Source organism: Carassius auratus, chromosome 25, assembly GCF_003368295.1.
Source record: "Carassius auratus strain Wakin chromosome 25, ASM336829v1, whole genome shotgun sequence".
NCBI lineage: Eukaryota > Metazoa > Chordata > Actinopteri > Cypriniformes > Cyprinidae > Carassius > Carassius auratus.
Genome location: NC_039267.1, coordinates 20,882,816 through 20,910,455, shown reverse-complemented (window position 1 = coordinate 20,910,455; position 27,640 = coordinate 20,882,816). Strand labels below are relative to the sequence as shown.

Sequence of the window (27,640 nt, the reverse complement as noted above, 5' to 3'; positions counted from 1 at the left end):
ACTGGATGATTTTCCCTTTTCACACCATTCTTTGTAAACCCTAGAAATGGTTGTGCGTGAAAATTCCAGTAAATGAGCAGATTGTGAAATACTCAGACGGGCCCGTCTGGCACCAACAACCATGCCACACTCAAAATTGCTTAAATCACCTTTCTTTCCCATTCTGACATTCGGTTTGGAGTTCAGGAGATTGTCTTGACCAGGACCACACCCCTAAATGCATTGAAGCAACTGCCATGTGATTGGTTTATTAGATAATTGCATTAATGATAAATTGAACAGGTGTTCCTAATAATCCTTTAGGTGAGTGTATAGAGGGCAAGACAAAAGGGTAATCCGAAATGGACATGAGTCAGTCAACAGCAAATGGTATCCAGAGGGATTGACAAGAGGGGAAATCCAATTACAAGAGCAATAGTCCAGACGAGGTGCAAACACAGTCCAAAACAGAAAGGTAAAGGTTTAATCCAAAATACCCAGGCAAGAATCATGTATCATGGGAAACAGGCAAGACAAGACTGTGAACTAAGGACTAGAAATTAGGGCAGAAATCTGGCTCCGTAATGTGCTACCACTAAGAAAGCAATATACGCAAACAATATTCTGCAGTGAGAATTTGTTTTCGATTTGAATTTGTTCATTTAAAATTAGAAACAAGCTTTCTATAGACATATTTCTCATGTCTCTGTCACAGAGACCTAGACGGCAAAGATTCGATTGATTTTAGTCTTATCTGTATCTAAGTATTTAAAGTTTCTCTGTGAATCAGGAAAATCTGAAAGTGGGTTAAAGTCGCTGCATTGAATTTTATCTTTAGATGGTAAATTTAGATTTCAAATTCAATATTGATTTTAGGACGGGTGAAATTATTTACTGTAATACAAATACTATATGAGTAACTGTAATTAAATATCCCTTATGCCTTACTTGACTTTTTCAGTGCATAAGTAATTTAATTACAGTAACGCGTTACACCCAACACTTGTCCAAACAGACTTCAACAACATTCTCCATGAATGGTCATGAAAGTAGCCGGCCCACAATAGAGAGAACTGACTTATAGGTTTATATGTAATTAATTCCCCCCTTGTGGCAATGATGAACATTTCGGGATGAAACAATAATAAATAATTAAAATAACATTGATCTAAAAGTGTTATCATTCACATATCACTGGTGTAGATATGATTTTGTGCTTATGTTTCAAAGTTGAATGGCTAACTACAAGTAAAACACAAATGGATACGGTCTGATGAATGTAAAGGTTAGCGCTGGACTTACTGTTGCTATAATACAATTAAAGAAATACATTTTAAAGAGAAATGAATGTTTGTTTAGTTGATTGAGACAGATCTATTCAGGGCTTAGTCTGTTACTCTTCTTGTTTTTAAGGTATGCCAAGGTTGATTCACACAGGTATGTGGTGCCAAATTGAATTCACAGCAGCACATTTCTCGGCTAAGCAGGGAATATCTTCCATCTGTTGATGAGCGATCCAGAATTGTGACCATGTTTGCTACATTAATAGCCTATATTGATCCTAAAGTCATTGCATATTCTTAACCCCCATTCCCTCTCAATCCCAAATGTGTTAAAACAGTTAAACATCTCAAGCCTGATACTAAAAGCTGTGCAGTTGCATCCGTGCCCATTAAGAAGGAATGGGATAAAGTATTTTAAAATCAAATAGATTACACACTTAAACTTTGAGGAAGTGTTGCTGTGACCCTGGTGTTGTTATGCTAACTGCATTTAGTGGCTCGTGATCTACCTTCATACCTTAATTTTGCCTCAAAAAACATTGGTTTTGCTGTGATGCTTTGCTGGCCAAAGACTCTCTGTAATGTGCTTCACACAGGGCTTTAATTTATGGATGTGTGCTGTAAAATTACTCTTACCATCAGTATAAATTCTGCCCACTCAGGTCCATAAAAAAGTCAACATGAAACAGCATTTACAAGCTACTTTGCTTTTTAGTTTGACGTATTTTCTAGTAAGGCAAGATATTTAATGTTGCCAATAATAGTGCAGAACTTGGTTATATCCATCAGAAATGGATTAGATTGTAAAAAATTGTCTTTATATGAGAGCAAACTAATAGTAAAGTATGTGCTTGTTTTACAACATGCTGATAAATCAGTCTGTATGAAAAAGCCTGTCAGGAGACAAAAACTCCACAAAACATTTCTGAAAGTTGTGAGGTGTGAAAGTTACATTATCTAGGACCTTTATACAATGCCTGCCCTTATAAAGATCTATACTGAAATTTTAAATGGGGTTTAGTCTGATTAAGGCCTACTGATTTAAAAAAAAACATGCAATACTGATTGGTGCAAATCACACACTTCCTAAACCAGCCACAAAAATAAATCTGCAGTGTCCACCATTTTCATAACGAGCCTACTGATTATTAGAGACACTTTGGGGACGTTCCAATCACAAAGACAGAAACAAATCATTTCAGATTATAAAGTTGAGCAACAAATAATCCTAATCTTTCAGTCTGACTGAATGAGCTGTCTATTTTCCTTCATATTTTCAGATGTCAGAATAATGTAATGCTTGGTATTTTAATGTGACATGATGTAACATGAATCTTTGGCTGTCAAAAAGATGGATATTACTTTAAAAAAAATTATAATTCAATGTTCCAGTTATTAAAACATTTTGATTAAAGCAATATATGTTACACAAACATTCATTACTCAACACTCAACACTGTGATACTGTTGCAGAATTATCAGGCTTTTGGGGTACTTCATTGGCCGTTGTAGGAATTTGTTATGCTTTTACTCTTTTCAGTTTTTTAAAAATGTTTGATGGTTGAAGGGTAAGTATAACATCATCACCTATATATATAGGTGCTATCAAATGATTAATGACATCCAAAATAAAAGTTTTTGTTTATACAGTATATGTACACCATGTATATTTTTATATATATATATATATATATATATTAGTATATTCTTTTAGATATTTACATTCTTATATTTTATATGATATAAATATAAAAATAACATATCTTTCTTAAATATATACATGTGTTTGTTTTTATATACATAATAAATATACACAGTATACACGCGTTATGTAAACAAAAACTTTATGCGATTAATTGCAATTAATAGTTTTAGTTTAATAGTTTTAATTTGCATATTAATGTGTTTTTTGGCAACATGTGATGTAAAAGAAGCATAATAATGACAGTAATAATTGGCAAGATTTTCATAATAATATCTAATATTTCATAGAAATAATGTTATAATGTTTTTTCCCCCCATTTACTTGTGTCTCCGAAAATGCATAATAAATTAATATAACATAACATTTTCTTGAGATGTTGATTTACATTTTGACAATTAGTCAATTACAAAATAATATCATATACTTTTTAATTAAATTTACAGAGGACAAAGCTCTGTAGCTTGGTGTCAGGAGGATATTGGAGGACTTGGGCTACATGTTAAACTGATTAATAAACTTATACACCCGTAATATAATAAAAAACATGTTTACATTTGACACACAACCACCGCTAGGAAAAAGAAAACATTTTAAATTGGCTCTTTGCCTGTTTTTGATAGACACTCTCATATTCTCACTTGTTTCTCGTTTTCACCATTAAGATAAGCCTATTCCCAGAACAGCTCATTATTCAAGCGTCTCAGCACCGCTTTCATGTTTTCTGAAAGAACTCCCACGACTTTCTCTCTAACCGTGGGTGCTTTGTCAGATTTTTTGCCCTTTTTTGTTGTTGTTGTGGGTGCTTTTTTTCTGAGGAATTCAAAAGAAAACTTGCGTATCATCTTTCTGTTTGGTACTTCGCTTGATTACAGCGGCAGACTGTAGTGACAGATCATATACTGCTGAGCTATATGAAACTACATTAAAGACATGTTGAATTGTAGAGTTGTCTAATTCCATTCTTACTAGCAGGACTTCATTTAGAGAGCACCACATTTCAACATCTTTAATGTGTTTTTTTTTTTACTAGGAAAAATGTAAATATAAAGCTCTGTAATTGCATTTCTACTATAAGAATTAAATTAGAGCGCTCTTTAATCAGAATTGTTACTAGTAAAAAATTTGAGAGATATCTCATTTTAAAATGTAACTAGTAAGAAGTCAGTTTTAGAGCTCTCTTTTGGTCATAGAGCGCTGTAATTAAAAAATAAATGGAAGTCTATGGAGGCATGACTAGTAGAAATTCCTTTGTAGAGCTCTGTAATTGGAATTCTTACTAGTAATAATTGAATTAGAGAGCTCTCTTATTATAATTGGTACTAGCAAGAAGAGTTTTTAGAGTTGTCTAATTGAATTGTTACTAGTAAAAATGCAAATGACAAGTAACAAGGCGAATAGACCTATTTTAGGATAAAACGGCTTGCCATATGCTGAGTCTGACCTCATTACATCCACCTCTGCGAGAGCTTGATATCATCAGGAGGATCCAGACCTAGACCTAGATCATCAGAGTTCATTATTCAGTTCAGTTCATTCCCCCAAAAAGAAGAAAAAATACATTTAAAAAAGGGAGCCTTTAGACTAGGCTACTTGGACATGCATTAACAAAGTGGTTTAATTATGTTACAGAATGCACTATTTTACTACAACTAAACTGCATTACTTGGTAGAAAAAAGTAATATGATAGACCAAAGTCTAACACTAATTATAGTCGAACAACAATAATAGTGTTAGAGACAGTCGAAATCGTGCGCATGCGCAGAAAGGGGGGAGGAGTCGCTGGGAAATGGTGAATGGCTCTTATGGCTGGCTAAGTAATCATTTAGGGAAAAAAACATATTAAAATGTTCCTGAGTGTGACTTTTACTACAGTACACGTGCTGTAAACCCTTCATAAGGATTTTATGATTGAAACATCGTTCTTTTTATATCAACTGCTCTTTAAGTTGAGAGTGATAAGAGTCGTTTCCTCTGATCTCATGAGGTTTTAGCATGCTAGCATGCCCTCGGATTTTATATCTCTTCTGAGCGCCGATATCGACCCCAGTTCTCCCAAATCGCTCTATTCCAAAGGTAAGAACGCGTTTTTATGATTTATCATTCCCTCATTCGTTTATAGCTGGATTCGTCTTTACAGAGACGTTAAGTTAGTTATAAATATGAGGATTGCTAACGTCTCTTAGCAAGAGATTAGAGCACGCGCTAGCTGTGTGTATTTATAAATGTGTGTGTGAGTCAGGATGCCCATATGTATGAGTGAATGCGAGTCTATATGTGTACATGTGTGTTTAAGTGTGTGTGTGTGTGTGAGAGAGAGAGAGAGAGAGAGAGAGAGTGTGTGTGTGTGTGTGTGTTTACGTTACCTTTTACACACATTTTAAGTGACTCGTGGCTCCGAGACAACCAAGGTTTGTTGTCTAACACCAAAACAGTATTTCAGACACACACTTGAACGTGTTTTATGTCCATGTGTTTTATGTGCTATAAACGTTGCACTAGTGGCATGGGCGATGATGCCACGCGCAGAAACTGATCCTTGGCTATTATTATAATTAATATTTCATCAGGCATTAGCAGCACATTCATCCTGACAGCGAACCTGCTGCTGGATCTGGGAGTGTTGACTTGTCTTATTAGGAGGTAAGCACATAGTTGGCTGATTTGACCATATGATGCTCATGTGTTGATGTTTGTGGCTTATGTACAGTAAAGTACAGTAAACATGATTAAAGATGGACACAGGTTACAGATGGATGGCTTGTTCTAAGCCACAGGGAAGTAAATAACAGTCTTTTTGGATGCAGATTTGAATGTGAATTGACATTGTCTTATTATTTGTAGGATATAGGCGTATATTACGTATACAGTACTATTGTTACTTACATTACTGACATGAATGACTCTTCAAATCATGCATTTTGGTGAGTAGAGGCATGCTGTTACTTTTATAAGAACTGATTGATTTAATTATTTATGTCTGTCTCTGTCTGTTGGACAACAGTACAGATGAAAATCTCCTATTCGTTTTTTTTACACAACACATTTGCGACTAGAGAGCAGCCTTGAGGACATTAGGGCGATAATGGCTAAAATATCATATCAAGATTTAAATTTTTTATTTTCAATACATTATCATGATTCTTTGTCATGTTGGTATAACTATATTGCAAGGTATTCGGCCAATCACAACACACTGGAGCGCTGGCCAATCAGAGCACACCTTGCTTTTCAGAGTGATGAGCTTTGTAAAAATCAAAGCGTTTCAGAAGGCGGGGCTTAGAGGAGAAACGATATCATATGTGGAAAATGTGTTAAACCACTTAAACACCAATAATACACAAAATAATGTTATTATTTAGCAACGTTATATGACCCCTTTAGTAGTTCCTTTCTAGGAATTGCTTTGTAGATAATAATTTCCATTATGTGGCTCCACCTGCGTTACAAAGCCAGTGTTCATGAAGATGAAGCGTGTAATTATTGGGACACTTTGGCCTCCTTTCCATCTCCAAGAGAAGTTTTCCCGTCCTTTCGAATTCTTTTGAACAGATTTAATCCCTGCAATATAAAACACAGGAGAGGAGAGCCGGACCATCCCATTATCTCTTGGTCGTCCATGAAGCATAGTGTCAAAAGAGCAGGAATGCAGAGCCTGTGGTATACAGAGCTGCTGACCGCGGCGGCTTCAGGTTCACTACAGGACCCAGCGCTTGTATTTACAAAGCATTTCTGTAGGGGAGTGTGATTCAGGATAGGATTTCCTTCTCTGTGTTTAATGTCCACTTTGTGCAAGAATCCTACACTGATCCTGACATTGAGGATCAGTTGAGTAAATGAGCATAACATTACTGTGTGCATTAGTGTCAGCACTAATATAGTTATTGTTCTTGATCTTAAACTTTAAAATAGTGTTAACTCCAGTGTCAAAACTTGATTTCTTGTTATTTGAACTGAATCACAATCTCACTTCTCAGTGTGACTTGGTTTGTAATTTAAACACTATTCCCAATAGCTGTTTTTACTCTGAGGATAATAGGAGAATTCTCTCTAATGATCTTTAAGTTTGCTTTAAGTAATGTAATTGTTTTTGTGTGAAATGCGACATGCTCATTCTTCTCTTACTTAACCTTTTTATTCCTCACACAGACAGAAAGCAAACAAACATTTTTATTTCGTGAAGGGTGAAATGATCTGTGTTTAGCCGAGCGTGATGACCATTATTACAGTGAGTGAATGAGTGTTGTTTTGCGATGGAGGTTTGCAGGTTAATGTGAGAGAAGCGGTCATGGTGATGTGCTTCAGTGCTTCTCTATCATCACACAGGACTCGTGGGACAGAGCTCTGGGGATCACAAACACCTCCTCTGCTGTGCCCAGGGTTAATATCTTATGATAAAACTACATGTGCTGGACCCGCAGCGTTCCAGTGGGTTTTAATTATGAAGCGTATGATGTGACGCAGATGTTCTGTGCTGACAATATCGTTTTTTGAAATGGTAAATATTTAATTGGCTGGCTAATACAGCTTTTTCAACATAGTTTATATGTAGGGGTTTTAAAGGGCTACTTGCAAAAATAATAACAACAACAACAAAAAAATCTTAAAGTCTTATAAAAAAAAAAAAAAAAAATCTAAAGTTATAATTTAACTTTCAATTTTAGTCCGAACCCTTAAACACAATGTTGTAATTGGATCATGTTATGTATGTATTGCACACATATAATTTATTTATAAATGTAATTTTTTCTTCTTTTCGATTTGATTATGAATCTAGCATTGTTAAATTGTTGTGATGGTAGTTGCTGAAAACAAGTCGTGTGGTAACCTGATATCTTGTTTATTGTTCAACTCGCCTACACGACTCACAGACTGTAATTTAATAGGCACACACCAATATTTTTGTTGCATTTGTCTCGTTCGTGCATTTTTATTAAACCTGGATTTAGTGAAATAAGTGATGTTCAGTGGTGTTGCAGCATGCATCGCCGGTCGAGATTTTTGTTTGTTAGCATGTCTCACGTCTCTGACTGTGTCTCTCTCAGAGTCGGTGTATGACCTGCTCCCTAAAGAGCTGCAGTTGCCCTCGATCGTGCAGCAGGACAGTCCCAGCATGAGCCAGAAGAGCGGAGGAGAGGCCGGACCCCCTCCTCCGGCGGCCCTGGCCTCAGGTAGGACACTTTCACATCGTCTGATTGGAGGCACTTTTTTTTCAAGCTAGAAAGACTCTCCTAATCGGTTTCTCTCAGTCCTGTGTGTGCCATGTTCGAGTGACTTCCTGTGAAGCTTAACCTTTTCAGATGTTTGTGTTTTTGGATCTTTTCTACACTTTTTTTTTTTTTCTTCTTCTTCTTGTGGTGTGGTGTTTAAATTTTTTTTACTTTTTTTTTCTGTCTCAGCATTTGGGTTTGTACTCTTTTCTTTCTAGTGCTGCTGACCTGTGCTTCCTGTTGCACTATATATCACACTTTTTTTTCTTTAAAACCCATCTGCACGTCCTGACATTTCTAGTTGCTGTTTTTTTTCTTTCTCACCTTTGGCTGTTGAGATCATGTCAGATGATTTTGCAGACTAACTCATTTCAAGTGTCTTTCTTGACCCGTTAAACCAGTTAAAAGAGCTTCCTGTTATTGCTGTCAGTGGGGTAAAGTGATTTCCTGATGCTTCTCCGATCATGTTCTGGCGTCTGGAGAGCATGTTATGGTTGAGCCAGTCAAGGCAATATTAACAGCAGTGGTCCTTAGTGCATCAGGTGACATCTGGGGGGAAATAATTAAGTAATAAGAAGTTACTTTACATCTTTGTCTACAATTATATTGGCTCTAGGCATAATTTGGGGCTTTTGTCTTAATCCTTTTGCTTCTTTTTTGGAGGCCTTTGTTTCTCTCAGCAAATGATACAATTGATTTTAATCAGAGTAGGGCTGGGCTATATAGCAAATAAAAAAAAACATTAAATCTGTTTTTATATATGCATACTTATGTTTATGTATTAATTTGCTCTTAAAAAACAACTTTTTTTCCAGCATTGTCAATCAAATACAATAAAAAGTAGTTAAATATAATCATGAGCTGTTTGACACAATGTTTTTTTATTAATTTAATTTAAAATATAATGTTTAATAATTTCTGTTTACAGTATCAGAATACCAATATAAGAATTAGGGCTGTCAAAATGACTGAAAAACTAAATTCGAAATTTTCTACTTGTATATTATCGAATTATATTCAAATTTAAAAGGCATAATTTCAGTTGGGGGAGAAAAACCTTTTGGCTTCTCTCCTGAGGCCACAAGAGGGCGCATCGCGCAAAATATAAAAATTTTACGCGCAAAACGTAATAAAATAACACTGCTATCTTTGGGAAAAAAAGTGTATAATAATGTTTATAAAACATATATAATTAATAAAGTTGTTCAAACAATAAGAAAAAGAAAACGGCACGATGCATGTATGTATAGTATAGTACAAATGACGAAAAACAATCAAAAAGAGTATTTAAAAACATGAGATAAAATGGCATGGTCAAAAATCTTGAAACATATTTTATAAAAAGTTGAACTTGCATTAATTTCACATGGCTTTCTAAAAATGCTGCTCTTTTGAGCGAGACGCGAGTAGTAGGGATGGGACAACACGTCGAGGTCATCAATGACGTAATCTGAAAGAAGAACTTTTTTCAGTAAGCTAGGCCCTATGTGTTCAGGAAGCTTGTTTCAGTAAGCTATGTGTTTTCAAGGCGTCAAGGTTTTATTGAATGCTCTCTCTATACAAGTGCAAAGAAATGCATTCTTAGTCAGACTTTTATTTTGTAATTTTAAGAGCAATAAACATATATTGCAATGTTAAGGAATTCATGTTTTTTTTCATTCAGATATGTAAATCAACATGTATAAATTGTTAGTAGTCAATCGATGGGGAGATAATCGAAATCGAATCGATCCGAAAAAATAATCGCTAGATTAAACGTTTAAAAAATAATCGTTTATCCCAGCCCTAGCGAGTAGATAAATATGTGTTCTGTGTGAACGCCTTGGTAGTGGTTTTGAAGTAAACAACATCTTCTCCACACTAATGTTCTTGTTTTCCACAATAAATTAAATGAACAACGCAGTGGGCTCAACTATATTGGCTAACAAAAGCATTAAAATGCAGTGACACTTACATCATCATCACATTTCGTGCGCAGATGCAGGCCTAATATTTGAATGCAACATTTTTGCATTTGAATGTGTTTTTTCCTTTTTGACAAATATTTGAAATTCCATTTTTTTTTTACAGCCCTAATAAGAATACATATTAACAGCATAATGCATAATAAACGGCAATATTTAAGGCTGATATGACATCATAAGTGAGCCTATTTATTCTTTTAATTATATATGATAATTATTTTTTTATAAAAGAATGTAAAAGCATAATTTTTACTTGAAAATTCACTTTGGTTTTATGCCGACATCAAAATATATATTAAAACATTTGGCACATCGCTTTACATGTTTGAGGTCAATTTGACATTTACAACTTTGCTTTGGTCAGCAAAATGATATCAAATATATCGCCCAGCCCTAATTAAAAGGCAATACTGTGATTGCAAATATGTTTGCAAGTAGCCAGGTTAACGTTACACTACTTCCTGTTTTGGCAGGAAGCTGAGGGATCTTTAAGTGAAGCAGCCCAGACAAATATCAGTGTTTTTGCAGCAATAAATTTGAGGTAAAACAATCAACCAAAACCAAATCCACCACCAAATTAGGACTGTGAGAAAAACAATCATTGATCCTGTAAAAAAAAAAAAATGGCCCATTAAATTTGTAATCTTAAAAACAAACAGACATGTTTTTATGAATATTGTGATTTTTGCTCAAATGATTCTGACCAAGATTACTGATATCTACACTGGATGACCAGCACTTATTGTTTATTCGCTGTCATTTGTCGTTTTTATTCCAGGGAGTTCCCTCTGAATCAGGGAGAGTCTGCATATAAAATGGTCTGCAGTTCTCTGCTTCGTAGGTCAGAAGCTTGTTTATTCTGTCTACATGGCTACGTTCAGTCCCAACCAAATCGTCCAATTGGCATGCATTAGTCGACACCTCAGAATTGTCATTGTGCAATATTATCTGTCTATGAGAGGCTGTTTTGAATAGATCAGCTCTGGGATATCAACCAGTACCAAGCCAATTTGCCCAATTGGCATGCATTAGTCTCAGTTATCATTGGCCAATGTAATTTGGCTTTTTTTGAATAGATCATCACTGGGTTATGCAGAAGCGACAACAAATTCTCTGTATACCCCTTTGGCATGTTTATTTTTTGCTTTTTTGTGATAGGACTCGTAATTGGGTCATTATTGAGATTCTTCAAAATGTTTCAAAGAAGAATAGATATACATTTAAGAAAGATATAGGGGATTGGATAATGCATCAGCTTAATTAGGTCTACATCAATTAGCGATTTAATATTAACAAGACATTCAAAACCGATAAAAGCCAATGAGCAGATATCATGTCGAGTTTCACTGCTTGATCGGGACTGCTAGCCAGATTAGCACGGACAGGTTTCATTAACGCTCTGCATTGTGCACACTACAGATGCCGCTGCCACTTGCGCCGCTGCCTCCTCCCCTGGAGGACTCAGCAGTACACTTCCTTCCTGTCCCAGCATGCTCTCTGCTACCTCAGCCCCAGAGCAGGCTTCCAGGCTCCACAGCGGTCCTGCCGCAGAGGGGATGCCAGAGAGGATGGGTGTGGAGCCTGGATCAGTGGTGTCTGTCAGTGCGGTGGATACTGTCGGAGCCACACAGAGCCAGGCGACCCCCTCGAAGCGGCGGACCGTCCTGAGCATCTCGCCCCCTCCAGAAGACCTGCTGGATGACAGTCGCATGTCCTGCCAGGATGATGTGCTTCCCAACCAGGACTCGGAGCAGAGCAGCAGTATGTGGATGGACGACTCTGTGTCCAACTTCAGCGTGGGCAGCAGCAGTTCATACAACGACAATACTGAAGTGCCCAGAAAGTCCCGGAAGAGAACTCCTCGCCAGCGGCCGGGGCCAAAGCCTGCGGCCCGGGAAGAAACCGGCATGGACGTGTTTGATGCAGACAGCGCTAAAGCGCCGCACTTTGTTCTTTCACAACTGGGTTCAGACACCAAAGTCACACCCAAAGTGAGGTTGGTGACCTTACTTGTTGTCAATAGCTGCTTTTCCACTGTCGGGCCAGTGCTTTAAATGAGCCGGACGGGGTTAATAGCCTCGGACCTGTAGCACCGAGGCCAAAACAGTGCTGTGTTTCCACCGTCGGGCCAGAAGCCTTACAAGCCTCTCAGGAACATCGTCACACAACCCCATCATTACACCAACAAAGAGAAGTTATCAGAAAACTAGTAAGAAAGAAATCACTGAAGCTAGCGGATCAGAAAATCAACATGATAAAAGTGGCCATTTGTTTGCATGCTTTGTTAAATATTTAAATCCAAAAGTATCAATGTTTTACTATAATTTTTACTATAAATACATTGATCATAATGAATTAATTAGTCACACAGAAATAAAACTTTATGAACATAGCCTGCTCATTCAGTCGAGTCTGTTTCTGTTTATTTGAAGTCACAATAACCTATATACAACACATTTAGAAAGAATGGCCATTTCTATATTTTTATAAAAGCTCCCGAACAAAACACATTATTATATTTTGATGACATGTGCTATGTTGAGCTAATTTCTCCAGACAAGACTAAACACTAAAATAAGTTACTAAATAAATACACGATTGTGATAGAGGATAAGAAGCTGACGTCTGATTTCTCCAAGTGTTCATATTTACCATGTTAACTATGTTAATGTCTAGCGTGCACAGTCTTTTACATCACTTATAAATATTTCTGCCTTGTTTAGTGATTATAATCCACATCGGATCAAGTTATTTCAAACACTCGCTGCTGACTGAAAGAGAGTTTAGAGCTCAACTTATTTTAAAAAGTTCTTTTAATGGTGTTGAAGCTGTTATCTTTCTGAAATGATCCGCAGCGCAGACGATCTCCAGACTCAGAGAAACTCCTCCTTTGTTCATAACCCCTCCTCTAGCCCCAGCTGGCCCGCTTTGGCCCAAGGTTTTCATCGGGCCAAAAAAAACCTGGCAATTGACACCAGCACGCCCGCTTTAAGCCCGACAGTGGAAACGCGGCTATTTTTGACCTCCAAAACATTTCAAAATGAGTTAGAGCTTTTAGAATTTAAAGGATTAGTTCACTTCCAGAATAAAAAAACTAAATAATGATAATTTACTCACCCTCATTTCATCCAAGATGTTCATGTCTTTTTTGCTTCGGTTGCAAAGCAATTAAGTTTTTTGAGGAAAATATTTTTCTCCATATACAGGGGTTAAAGCAGGGTGAGCAGGGGCAGCTTGTGCAAAACAAGTTATTACTTTCTTTATTCAAACGAAATGAAATCTGTATCATACACATGGAAAATGATGAGCTATATCATTGCTTATCGACACTAGGGGTGTGACAATACACTTAGCTCATGAGATGAGACAAAGTAAAGATACTTGGATACTAGAACATGACAATAATTTAATATTATTTTTACGAAATTTTCAAATGACAAAATATGTCTTTTAAGTACAAAATGTAGAACAATGGAGTTGTATTTAGAAATATTTTAACTAATCTAGGGCTGTAATTAATGATTATTTTGGTAATCAAGTACTCAAGATTATTTTGACAACTGAGTAATTTATTTTTTAGTAACACAAACAGACCAGGCTTTATATATAAAATAATGATGAGGCAATAATAATTGGCTCAAATAAAATATCAAAACCAAGTAATTACATGATTGTACTGAACAGCACTGTGAAAATACATAATGTAATATGCCTATATAATATGAACATAACCAAATTAAGTACATTATGTATTTAAACAAATACCTGTAGAGGGAGCCAACGGCCTGGTGAAGTTCCACTTTACAGCGTGATTTAACAATGTTTTCCGCTCCGCTGGTTTTTAATCAGTTATTCTATGTAAATATGCACTGGATGGACATCTTCGATTGCGCCTCACAGCTTTTTGTTCATCAGAGCTGTGTCTCTGCAATTGGATACTATTATGTGCGTCTCGTGTTTATAAGAGCAAAAGATTCTGATTGGCTAGTAATGTTAGTTTGGTTGAGAGTGAAAGCTGCTCCTTTCATATCATTGGTCTGTGAACTCATAAACTCTAAAGTGTTATCAACAAGGTCTTATCTAGTGAAACAACCTGTAATTTTTGAAAAATATAATAAATTATATACTTTTCAACCACAAATGCTCATCTTCCACTTGCTGCACAATGCACAACTTGACGAATTATGTAATCACGTTGGAAAGGTCATGTGTAGTTAGTACTTCATCTGTGTACTGCGTATGGTTAAAAAAGTTGGAGCAGCAACTTCTCCAACTTAAGAATCGTCCAAACACCATTGTTTTACCTTTACGTAAAGGGATTTTGACTTTCTTTGGACGTTTGGTTTGTAAACACTGGGTCGGTACTTCCCTCAACGTCACACACGACCTTTTCAACATGTTTACGTAATGCATGAAGTCCAGCTAGTGAATTTGCAATCAGCAATTTGGACCTTTAAACCGTTGATCACCAATGAAGTCCACTATGTGGGGAAAAATCCTGGAGTGTTTTCCTCAAAAACCTTAATTTTTTTGCAACTGAAGAAAGAAATCAATAAACATCTTGGATGACGTGTAGGGCTGGGTATGATTGATGTCCAGATTCGATTCGATTATGATTCGCAAGCTCTCGATTCAATTTGATTCTTGGTTCGATTCTCGATCACATTAAAATTAAACCATTTTTTGCCAAGCCCTAATGACATGGGGTGAGTAATTATCAGGGAATTTAAATTCGGGAATGAACAAATCCTTTAAAAACATGTCATGGAAGACGAGTCACTGTATGTGTATGTAGTTGCTATTTAACGGTGTATTAATGTTTTCTTTAGCTCCATGGAAGGCTCAAACAATCAGAAGGGGGGCATTCTTTCCATTCAATACCCTCAGAAGAGCGAAGGGAAGGAGCTGAAGATCTTGATTCAGCCGGAGACGCAGCACAGAGCACGATACCTGACGGAGGGAAGTAGGGGATCCGTCAAAGACCGTACACAGCAAGGATTTCCTACAATCAAAGTAAGAATCGAATGCACATTATATTATCTGGACAAATATGCGTTACAGTTTATGTGGTAACGTTTCTAAATATGGTCCATCAGTTAGAGGGAGTCAGTGAACCAGTGGTGCTCCAAGTGTTTGTGGCTAATGACGCTGGACGTGTGAAGCCTCATGGGTTTTATCAAGCCTGCAGAGTGACGGGCCGCAACACAACGGCCTGTAAGGAAGTGGATATCGAAGGGACCACAGTTATTGAAGTGAACCTTGAGCTGACCAACTCTATGACTCTAGCGTAAGGATCAATCTCTCTGTGGTTTCCGGTGGCCATTACAGTCTCTTTTAGTTGATATGTGTTGTTAAAGTGTAATGTGATGCGTCTTGGCAGCGTGGACTGTGTTGGCATCTTGAAGCTGAGGAATGCCGATGTTGAAGCTCGTATAGGGGTTGCTGGCTCCAAAAAGAAGAGCACTCGAGCTCGGTTGGCCTTCAGAGTCAACATCCCAAGACCTGATGGATCTGTCCTAACTCTTCAGGCCCTCTCTTCTCCTATCTTATGTAGTAAGTGCAAAGGATATCAGGATTTAGATTTGATATCAAGGGATATTATTTTCCACATTTGAAACGTATTCCTTGGCAAATTTTCAGCTCAACCAGCCGGAGTGCCTGAAATCCTTAAGAAGAGTCTTCACAGTGGCTCTGTCGCAGGGGGAGAGGAAGTCTTTATCATCGGAAAGAACTTTCTCAAAGGAACCAAAGTTCTTTTTCAGGAAAATTCTACAGGTATTGCATGGATCGTCTAATTCCTTTTACATCTAACAAGCACTATAATGCCTCACACTTGGCAATGAGATGTGGAATTTAGCTTGCGTAGCTTGTATGATAAATGTACAATGTGTTTCGAACCCAAGTACAACTTTTTCCTTCGTTTTCCTTTCAGATGAAAGTGGCTGGCAGGCCGAAGCAGAAATTGACATGGAACTTTTTCATCAGGCGAGTACAGGACATGGCTTTACTGTTTTTATTTCTGTTGTGTAGAATTTATCATTCATAAATATCTTGTCTAAAGGATCTTTTCAACATAATTTGATCCAGAATCATCTAGTGGTGAAGGTCCCCCCATATCATGACCAGACAGTGACCTCCCCGGTGTCCGTTGGGATTGCTGTAGTGACAAACGCAGGGAAAACGCATGATCTACAGCCTTTTATCTACACTCCTCTAACAGGTTGGTTAACCCGTAAAAGCTCAGTTCTTCTTTGGAACACAATTACAAGATATTTTGGATGAAAACCGGGAGGCTTGTGACTGTCCCATTGACTGCCAAGTAAATTAAACTGCCAAGGTCCAGAAAAGTATGAAAGACATTGTCAGAATACTCCATCCACAAAGAAACCCCATCCTAAAAAAACAACTTTATTCAACATTTTGTGTCAAATTAAGCTTGTTACCATTTATTCATGTTTAATGATTGCTAAACCAATCGGTGAGCTTGAATAGTGAACGGATGGTAACGGCTTATTATTTATTTCTTTATTGGGTAAGGGTTATAGTGGTAGAGATAGTGTTTGCCCTATGGTTGTTTAATAATAATGTTTGGCAGCATGATGAGCAGGTCATACTCAAAGAGTACTGTGGGTACTCAAAGAGTTAAAGTGAAAAACGTTATGTTAAACGAAGTAAAAACTAATGTTGGTGTACCTCAGGGTTGTGTAAGTTGTTATTCACTTTGTACACGAATGACTGTTGTTCAAATAGGCCTAACCAATATATTCTAAAGTACTCTGATGACACTGTGTTAATATTATTATTAAATAACTCTGACTGTTCAGAACAGCATCAACAGGGGGTAAACAAATTAGTGGAGTGATGTGATTATAATGCTCTCTGTATTAATATAAAAAAACACAAAAAACAGAGGAGATTGTATTCAGGCCTGCCTCTGACCCTCATACAACACCTGTTGTTATACATGATGAGAATATCAGCGAGGTAGAAGCATATAAGTACTTACTGTGTGTTAACAACGCCACTGTCAAGAGCATCAAAGTGGCCGGAAGTCATTCATTTTCAATGTGAGCCAGCGGCGAGGAGCGGTGCGGCATGACTTGGCCGTTGAGAGCGTCGATGAGAGTTGAAATCAGGGCAACTTTATGGTATTGAAGTTATAACGATATAGAAAGAATAATCTAATGATAGTCCCAGTTTACTTTTAAACAAATTTACCTGATTGTACTTACATTAAGTAATGTTTATAATTGATTATATTTACTTAAGTAACATTTTCAATGCAGAACTTTTACTTGCATCAGAGTATTTTTACAGTGCTTTATACATTTTTAGGTAAAAGATCTTAATACTTCGTCCACAACAATATTTGACGCCGACACATTTGAACGCACAGTTAGGAGTAAGGATAGATCTATCTAGATCTAGATAGAGATATCATGGAAAGATCATATAGAATATATCTGTTAAAAATCAATGTAAAGAATCTACTTCCTCCGCCGATCGAGGTCTTTTGAATCTAGAAAGCATATTATTTTATTATTTTTCAGTTTGTAATTATGAGTGTATTGCAGTACAGTAATTCTGTATTGTATATGAGTTTATTTGTCAGTTAAAAACAAAGCTGATGAACTAAAAAAAGTATATGAATTATTCTGTCATAAAAATCTTGTAAGGTTGGCCAATAATATTGTTTCTGAACAGAATCACGTGTTGTATAATGAATTTGTACTGTTGCCATCCAACTGGCGGTGTAAGGTCCCAAGATATAATCGGATTAGATCAAAGTACTTCTCTGTACACCAAGCTGTATTAGAGCTGAATTAGTTACACAAACTTAAATCTGTACCGGAGCTTTGAGGAAAAAAAAAAAAAAAAAAAATATGTATATATATATATATATATATATATATATATATATATATATATATATATATATATATATATATAGAAATACAAATGTTGATTAATATAAAAATATAAATGCTGTAGCGCAAGACAAAATTTCAGACCTTGTATCATATATTGTATTGTATATTAATGGGTAAATTAAGCAAATTTACTTTTGGTAAAGCAAGTATGAAATTGTTAATCTTAGTATAGCAAAGGGTTATCATATGAATATTTATTTGGTCATGCTGACAGTGCTTTGTAACTGGCCTGAAGTGTCCTTTTGCATGGCATAGGATTGGTACATTTGCAATGTCACAACAGGCAACAGAAATGCAGAATGCAAGAGCAATGTATGGAAGTACCTTAGGTTAAAGATTACATGCTATGGTTTTTTTTTTTTTTTTTTTTTTGTGTGAAGTTCCCTGTGAAATTTTGTTTCAGTAAACCCTTGGGGACAGAGTATTGTACAACTGCACTTCTGCAGCAGATAATGCCATCATTCAATATTTTAATTCTTTTCATACAGAGAAGGTTGAAATACCAGTGAAATCAGAACTGCCAGTCACAGCCAAGGCTTGTACCTTTGAAGAGCAGATAAAAGGTGTGGCACTATCTAAATATTTTCATGTTTTTTTGATAGACTCTTTAAAGCTTGAATTCATATTTTATGGCTTTGTTTACAGCAATGCAAACTGAGGCCAGTTGTCTAAACAATGTCTTAATGTTACCTATGGTCAAACGAGAAGAACCTATGGAAGTTTCCTGTAATGCAGCACCTTCAGACATTTTTAAGGTATTGTCATCCTTTTGTAATTCAAGTTCCAAGTTTAACCTTGGAATCCTTCAGTTTAGGAAGTAAACCCAAGCAAAGTATTGATTTTATGAATGGGGTATCAAAATTAACACATTTTCTCATTTTTTTAAATGTAGCCTGTAGAGGCCCTTAGTTCAACCCAACAAATCTTGGAGATAAGTACTGTCCTTCCCGCTGCCACCGAGTCTTTTCCAAGTCCTGCGGCTCTTCAACCCGTTGACTCACAACAGCCATCAGCTCAAATATTTACGACTCAAGAAACTTTATCCACCATACAGAAGCAGGACATACCTTCACCTGCATCGTTCCAAGTATCCTTGTCGGAAGACACAACAGTTCTCCAGCCTGTTCCCCCTCAGGTCCCTCAACAGTTCTTGCGGGAAACCCCAGAAACGTTGTCTCCAGAGGATAACGGTGCAGATGACAGTGGAATGGTATTGTTGGGCATAGACTCTCGGAATCCTCCATCCCAGCGTTCAGACAGAGTTCAGACTCTTCTGCCCCAGGATGGTGTTGCACAGCTAGAGAGAGCAGTAAGAGAGCTGCAAGCACAACAACAGCTAAATTCTGTACTTTATAGCCCGACACCATCTGCAGAGATCCTTCAGCAACACGTCCAGGAAAACATGAACAGTTTAAGGTTGGGTGGAAATGAGACAACCCTAACAAACCAGCTACAGCAGAAGCAAGAGCAGAATATATTGGAGAATCTGCAGCATCAGCAACAGAAAGCACTTGTGGATCTACAACATCAACAGACAGTCCTTGAAAATTTGCAGCAGCATCAGAAGGTCTTGGAAAATCTCCAGCAACAGGCTCTTGGCAGCATTCAGCAGCAGCAGCAGACACACAAAGTTTTGGAGAATCTGCAGCATCAACAGCAGCACCACCAGAATGTCCTGGAAAACATTCAGCAGCAAAGTTCCATAGTGACTCTGCAGCACCAAAAAGTTCTTGATAATCTGCAACAGCAGCAACAGCATCAGAAAAATTTACAAACTCTTCAGCATCAGGAAGTAATCGAGAACCTAAAGCAACAATTGCAGTCGGAGCTCTTGCAGACACAGATTCCAATGCAGTGCACACCTAGCTTCTCTAGCGAACAGCAAAGCTCCACACAGACTAATACTCTATCGCAACCCTCCGAAGGCTTCCTCCAGAACCCACCCCAGCAGCAGTTGCAGCAGCAAACTCTTTTCCAACAGACAGGTGGTCTTATGACCATTCAGACATCAAGCTTTCTGCAGCAGCCATCCTCTCAACCCTCACCTCCACAACCACTTTTTCAAACTCATAACCCCTTGACTGAAACACAAGACTCGCAGACAGTACTCTTTGGAACCACAAAGTCACCACAAGTCCAAGCAACTTTATTCCCTGGTACCATGACAATGCTAACAAGCACCAATCTACCTACAGATCAGCAGGCTCCTTCAACTAGCCTGTTTATAGCGCAGAGTGTGTTGCCTAGCCAGCTATCATCAGACAATAACCTGAACCAGCAGCAGCAACAGATAGCTTTCCTCACACCCATGCAGACATCTGGAACAGAAGCTCAGGCTGTCTCACTATTTCAGGGACAAGCACAGTTGTCCACCCTAATGGAACAACAGCAGTCTCCCCAACAACAACAGATGCCAACACCCCAACAGGCCACTCTTTTTCCAAATATTGCCACAATATCCCCAAACCAAGCACAGCCACCAACACAGACAGGCATATTGTTCTGTACCACAACCATTAATCCGCATGATCTGCCCCAGGCTCTGCTGTTCAGTGGCCAGAACCAAGCTTCACTAGCAAGTGACCGTCTCCCAGAGAATATCTTTCAGGAGCAGCAACCCATGCAAGTTGTTCCCAGCTCTGAAAATGTTACTGTGAACAACACTTCAAACCAACCCACTGCCTCAGCAGCCCAGCCAACTCCGAATACACCAATTATTTTTCCACAAGCCAGTGTTGTAAGTGTTTCCCAACAAGACTCGGCAGAGCCCATGTCTTTTCAAGACCAGAGCACCGTTGTGAGTGACTCGTCTGCCAGTATGCCTTCAACACGGACAGAACTTTTTCAGGACCAGCAACCTATGCAGGTTGTCCCCAGTGCCACCAGCGTAACCCCTGTCTCTCCTACGGACCAACCTTCTGTCAACATTTTTTTGCCTCAGTCAGCAATTTCGGCCCTGCAAGGTGGTGTAAGTGCTCAAGAGTTACCTACAACTGGCACAGCAGCCACCATCTTTAGTGGACAGAGTGGTATGGCGGGTGGCAGTCTCCAGAACACCACATCTTCCGCCCCTCAGCAAACTCCCAGTCAACTCTTTCAGACAGCTATTGGGGGAACTCTCAGCCAACCTGGACAGCCAGGACAAGCAGGACTTTTTCTTTTTGAGATTCCCAGTGGTAAGTGCAATTAAGTCAACATGAAATCAGAATTGCAATCATGCTCAAAAGATTCTTTGGAGCAGTGCTTCTAAAAGCTGTCCTGGGGACCTCAACACTGCACATTTTGTATGTCTCCCTCATTGGACACAACTAATTTAAGTTTTGCAGTCTCCTTTAATTGAGCTGGACAGTTGAATCAGGTGTTAGAAGACGACGACAAAATGTTAAGTTGTGGGGTGTCCAAGGGACAGGTTTAAGAGGCACTGCTCTGGAAGGTGATCCTGGTGATACTGCGCCATTGTGCTACGGGCATCCTGAGTTCAAATCCCAAATCCTTGAAAACCTTTCCTGATCCCAACCCCCTATCTCTCTCCCACTTCGCTTTCTCTCAGTTCTGATCTGTCCTATAGTAATAAAGGGAAAATGTAAGAAATAGGCTAAATCTTAAAAAGAATAAATATTCAAAATTTGCCCGATCACAGAAAGTGCCGTTCTGAGCCTCAACAAAAACCTGTTCTCTCTTTCAGTAGAATGTGGACCGCTAATGAATTCTCCTGGTCCGTCATTGTCAGATCAGCTCGTCACCATGGGCCATCCTGGTTCTGATCAGACCCAGCTTCAAACTAGTGCACAGATTCACCCCTTACTGGACCAGTCCAACAACCTTGATGATAAGATTGACGAACTTCTGGAACGTTTTCAGGAGCAGGGAAAGACGCTTCCTAGGGATTTCTTGGACCATTAAAGATTAGTAGTCTGAAACCTCAATCCAGAAGACCACCGTCCACACTGCTTGTTGATGTTTCTTTACATCTTGTGTCTTGTGTAGGTATTAACTAACCTTGGGGGTTGTCTCAGTTGGGGGGTCTTCACTTGTATCTATGTTTCTGAAAGCTTTTAATGTGTTGTTTTGCTGGAACCGGTTACGTATGGATCTATTCACAGCTCGTTTTTCTTGATGGACGTAAAAAGGGTCAACTTCATTGAGGCCACTGCTTGGCATGTCAACATATCATGTGACCCATTAAGCCATTAAGTATATTGGCACTTTGCTACTTTGTATTGTGTTTCTTGACTTCCACTTGAATCTTGTCCATTTATTGCCATCATTTATCTGTTTTCCAGTAGAAACCTACGTAGTACAACATAAACTCAAAAACTCTCTGTTGCCGTTGAGATACTAATACATTGTGAATGAATTTGAAATATTTAGCACTTTAGGGAGTTCCTGTTGGAGATTCTCTCTTTTAGCTTTGTAACACATATGTGTCTACCTGGCTGTCAAAGCATTTCATGTTTTGAAAGCCATAATGCTTTTCTAAAAATGCATTTGTTTCATCACTCTTTAGAGTCTCTTTTCAGAAATTCATGAGCCATGTTTCATGTTTTTTAAGTGTTTGAATGTTTGACGTCCATCCAATCTCTCCATTTTCACGTAACATCAAGTCAAGATGCACCCCTTCTCCTCTGTTTTAGGTGTGTTATATTTAATTTTATTTAAATGTTCAAGAGGTCCAACTTGGAGACATGAATTCCTATCAGGGATGTGAAAATGTGCAACATTGCCGTTGAGATATGTGAACAGATTGTATTATCCTCCACCAGAGCGTCTACTCTGTGTTTGTTTATGTGCCCAGCAAAAAGACATGGAGCGCATTAGTACTATATAAGATGCAGCTATCTTCTTTGAATTTAATGTGGATCATGGTGATTGTTCAAATAAGCACAAGCTTGGGAAGAGGATTTGTTGTGGTGGTTGGTGCATGCAAGGGATAGTTCACCCATATATGAAAATCAATATTTATTCATCTCTATGCCGTTCCAAACTGGTATGACCTTCTGTGATCGTTGGTGCTCAAAAAAACATACATTTGAAGCTGTTTTGCCTTGAGGAATGAGATTTGTGAGCTATCACCACTTTTGGTCTACACGGCATCTGAAAACTTGGAATATTGTGCACTTGCTTTTTTAATGATTTTGACAGGTTTAGGTCATTGAAAGCTTTTGTTGTACAGGAAAGAGCAGTGAAAACATTTTTCACAATCGTTCCTGTTGTGTTTCACAGAAACAAATTCTGAATGGAGTGACAGGATATTTATTGCTTATGTGAGGGTGTTTTTTGGGCAGCTTAAAATGGAAGTTAGGTCCATATTTCCTCGAGGGTTTAAGAAGGGATTGGTTCGTTTTCACCCCCCCAAGTTACATTAAATCTCATCTTGGATCAGATAAACTCGAGGCTCAGTTACTAGAGTTCAAAATCAGCTAAAATCCCAAGTTTTAAAACAAGCTGTGATGACGAGATGGCTTCATAACATCACTGCACGACAATCTCATCATACAAGTTTTAAAATTGATCTTTTGGAAAATATGAAAGCTCTTACCTGTCAGAAATCATTAGTCGTGTGTCCAAACTAGAAGATTTCTCCACAAACAGGCTAATCATCCGAGTGAAGAAGGAGTAGTGTACGCTGGTAAATGAACTCGTTCGGGGTTTGATATTGACAGAATGCTGCTACATTTTGTCAAAACTGATACTGATTGGTTGTTTCCCTCAGCCTTGATTCGTCATTGTAGGACATTGCTCTGATATCTCATTAAATCACATCTTACTTTTTCATAGACACATGCAGGCTTTTAAAAAACCTTTTTAAGACTTAACATCAATGTACTCCTCTCTAAAAGCAGCTTTTGCATTGAAAACATTCTCATGCAAACATAATGTGAGGTAGTTCTATCTCAAATCTTCATAAACATCTTTGCTTTGAGAAGACATCATTCTTGCCTTTGTTTTAAACGCTTTATGTAAAATTTGCATAATTACTGTTGTAAATAGTAGACGGGCTGTTTTAAGTGTGCTGTTCCTTTGTGAGGTAGCAGTTTGTTAAAAGTGTGCTCTCTTTGTAGTAAAACATAATATCTGAGCTGCCAGTGAGGCACACATACAGTATTTTTGTAAGGCTCAATTTTGAAATGTACTGTGTACATTTGAATCATTTTAAAAGTGATCTGTCCCTTCTGCAGTACTGTACTTCATATGTCAATATTGGGAGCGGTGGAATGGTGGTTTTTGTCCCCATCACTGTGTTACAAAATGGAGATTGTTATGTTTGGTATAAGTGAAATTCAAATATTGCTGATTTCTAAACGATAAAAAAAAAAAAGACTGGTTTCGGATGTGGGTGAATCTCACACAGACTCATTTTTTTGCCATATTTCACCATAAAATACATTTAATGAAATAAAGTTATAGATCTCTGTAGCCTGTTAAATCTAACAATACATCTTGTTCTTGATATTGTACAATGAAATTACATAAATGATGATTAAATAAAGTAGAATTTTACACACATTGTTCATATTTGTTTGACTGAATTTAATCGACGCTTGCAAAACATGATTGGTTTTCAGTATTTATTTTATTTCTTGGGGTGAAATATGACCTGGATCTGTCTTTGTGAGGTACACAGGCTAATGTTCTGGACCCTGGGTTCCATGCGAAGCCAAATTTAAGCAAACTCTGGAATCCGAGTGGAAGATCGTGTGTTTTACCTCATGGTGTAGGACATAGATGCACACTACATCTAACCTAAAGGACCAACTAAGAAGAAAACCTATTTTCTCAAGCCGAGGCGGCAGAATCAATGTCTTTTGATTGACTAATCATTTGTCCATTCTTGTGTTGTTTGGTACTGACAGCTTACGTCAAAATCATACTGTATGTATTATGAACAAAAATACATTTCTGCACAAATCCATCATTAACTTTTTGTTGTTGTTTTTTTTAATCATATTGTGCTTTTTGATTAAAAGTACTCTGTGCCTTTGCAAGCCTTTCCTCTTACTTCTAAAGGACCTTTGTAAATAATGAAATAGACGTTGGGATTACTTGTTCTTAATCCAGAAGTAAGTTTTTGTCTGGTCAAATTGTCATCATTAACCAGTCTGTCGGTGTAGTCCCAAACACATCTGAACATTTATATCATGACACTTCTGGACAGACTCCACTCACTTTTTTTGGTCATTCTCATCCACTGGGGGTTAAAGCCTCTCGAAATGTTTAAGGTTGAAGAAGGTTATTGATCTCTGTTTGTTTGGTCAGCAGGTGTCAGATTTTTGTTTTGAAGAGCGCTTAACCCGATCACCAGCAGTTATTTGTGCTTTTGTTTGATGTGATTAACGTCCAGTGCTTCTGAAGTTGAAGAACAGTGGTTCTCAACCGCTCGTTAAACTAGTGTCGGTAGATTCAAATAAGAAACCGTTTCATTTGTTTCACATTTTTCAAGAACTGTATGTACCAACCAGTTACAAATGGGATACATGTAATTGGTCTTGGCCCGGGACACACGGGACCAAATTTCAACATTGCAGTTGGTAGTTGCATTTCCCGCAGAGTGAAAATAGGTGTGTGAATTGGCACTTTGAACATTTTATTGACATTTATTATAACTTGTTTGAAATGGTCTATGAGCCCCGTTGGAGGTTTGCTGTCGCCCCCTAGAGGCCCCTGGTTGGGAACCACTGTTACAGGGATCATTGTTCACTCATGAGTGTGTAAGTACATTCAGTATCGTGAAGAAACGTGAACTAATGACATTTGACAGTAATAAACGTATTTTGCTTTAATCAGTACATTTGTATACTCCTGCAGTTATATTTCTGTAAGATGTGCTGCTATATGAATAAAGGTAGATATGAAGTTCTGTCCCGTGTCTTGTATATTTTGCTATATATTCACACACACACACACACACACACACGTATTAAGTGTCTTATTATCTGTCTCTCTCTATGTGTACGAAATTCTTCATGAACGCATGACTATATATTGCTAAATAATATTTTCTTTATTACATATCAGTTGTTTTGTTTTGATTGTTATTATATACACACACATGTATATGTGTATATATATATATATATATATATATATATATATTAGTGCTGTCAAACGATTCACGATTAATCCCATCCAAAATAGTTTTTGTTTACATAATGTGTGTGTACTGTGTACATTTATTATTTATATATAAATATAAACATGTATATATTTATTTTTTTTAAATAATATATTTATATATAATATCAATTATATGAATGTAAATATATACATGTAAATACTTATAAAATATATACTGCATGTTTGTGTGTTTCCTGCCGTAAATATATCAAAACTTAATTTTTGATTAGAAAATGCATCACTAAGGACTTCATTTGGACAACTTTAAAACTTTTTTTTTTTTTGCAACCTCATATTCGCTTCACCCGGACTCAAAAGTTCATTTATTCCAGTAATTCAACTCAAATTGTGAAACACGTGTATTAAATAAATTGAATGCACACAGACTGAAGTAGTTTAAGTCTTTGGTTCTTTTAATTGTGATGATTTTGGCTCACATTTAACAAAAACCCAACCAATTCACAATCTCAAGAAATTAAAATATTTCATAAGACCAAAAAAAAAAAAAAAACATTTTTAATGAATTGTTGGGCTTCTGGAAAGTATGTTCATTTACCGTACATGTACTCAATATTTGGTAGAGACTCCTTTTGCTTTATTTACTGCCTCAATTCAGCGTGGCATGGAGGTGATCAGTTTGTGGCACTGCTGAGGAGGTCTGGAGCCCAGGTTTCTTCGACAGTGGCCTTCAGCTCATCTGCATTGTTTGGTCTCTTGTTTCTCATTTTCCTCTTGACTCCTCCTCTCACGTGACTTTCCTTCATTCATTTCAATAAGCGTCCAGAAAAGTCACAGCATGCTTGGGGTCTCTGTAGAAAGTCAATGGACTGAAGGGAGGCAAGCTCCACTGTAACTTTAACCTGCGGGTGTCTGGTGGACAGTGATACTTTATAATTTTAAATATCATATTCAGTCATATTGATCAATTATTTTCTCATCCAATTTTGAGGAGAGGATACACTGCCATTGATGTGGTTAATGTGTGCCTATGAAGACTGTTAACCTCTTCTGATGCTCACAGAATTTTAATTAATTTATTATAACCAGTAGAAGTGTTTCACATTGACTTTGCATGTATGGACAGCATTAGTTTAAATCAATCTTTTTACACCGATATAAGAAACAAAATACCATATTAATAAATTATATATATGTATATAATTTATTAATATGGTATTTTGTTTCTTATATCTGTGTAAAAAAAAACATATTTTCCCCCCTTTTTTTTTACAGTCATGCCAATAAAGCAATGTTAAATTTGACAGATAGACATATAGATAGATCATTTATTTTTCGAAAACTGTAATTTCCTGATTATATTACCAATAATGTGTAATGAAAAGGATTACGTTACTAACCACAGTTGTCAAGTATTTTGGGATCCGTGACGGACTAGTCATAAGTAAATCCATTTTAAAGAAGAAATAATCCTGTATGTGCAGTGAGTCAGTCCAC

The 27,640-nt window shown here is 37.3% G+C and overlaps 1 protein-coding gene across 10 annotated transcripts; it reads left to right on the top strand.

The window, feature by feature from the left end:
- The first annotated feature begins 269 nt into the window (after window positions 1-269).
- On the top strand, window positions 270-25,924 carry LOC113043755 (nuclear factor of activated T-cells 5-like). Of its 10 annotated transcripts, XM_026203326.1 has the most exons (16): window positions 4,713-5,041; window positions 5,536-5,608; window positions 8,011-8,136; window positions 10,613-10,680; window positions 10,918-10,980; window positions 11,559-12,135; window positions 14,969-15,152; window positions 15,236-15,426; window positions 15,520-15,692; window positions 15,780-15,914; window positions 16,072-16,124; window positions 16,227-16,359; window positions 18,559-18,633; window positions 18,716-18,825; window positions 18,963-21,246; window positions 21,756-25,924. In XM_026203326.1, the coding sequence occupies exons 6-16, from the start codon at window positions 11,630-11,632 to the stop codon at window positions 21,971-21,973; spliced, it is 4,062 nt and encodes a 1,353-aa protein (XP_026059111.1). In that variant the 5' UTR covers window positions 4,713-5,041; window positions 5,536-5,608; window positions 8,011-8,136; window positions 10,613-10,680; window positions 10,918-10,980; window positions 11,559-11,629; the 3' UTR covers window positions 21,974-25,924. The 10 variants fall into 10 exon arrangements, with proteins under 10 accessions (XP_026059106.1, XP_026059105.1, XP_026059111.1 ...); XM_026203329.1 differs by lacking the exon at window positions 10,613-10,680; XM_026203328.1 differs by lacking the exon at window positions 10,918-10,980.
- The last annotated feature ends 1,716 nt before the right edge of the window (window positions 25,925-27,640 follow it).

Excerpts from the sequence above, each read along its gene's own strand:
- LOC113043755 (XM_026203320.1), top strand. The coding sequence starts at position 367 with ATGGTATCCAGAGGGATTGACAAGAGGGGAAATCCAATTACAAGAGCA. Across the intron at positions 455-8,010 it reads ACACAGTCCAAAACAGAAAG|AGTCGGTGTATGACCTGCTC; the intron begins GTAAAGGTTTAA and ends TGTCTCTCTCAG. Across the intron at positions 18,826-18,962 it reads CACCTTCAGACATTTTTAAG|CCTGTAGAGGCCCTTAGTTC; the intron begins GTATTGTCATCC and ends TTTTAAATGTAG.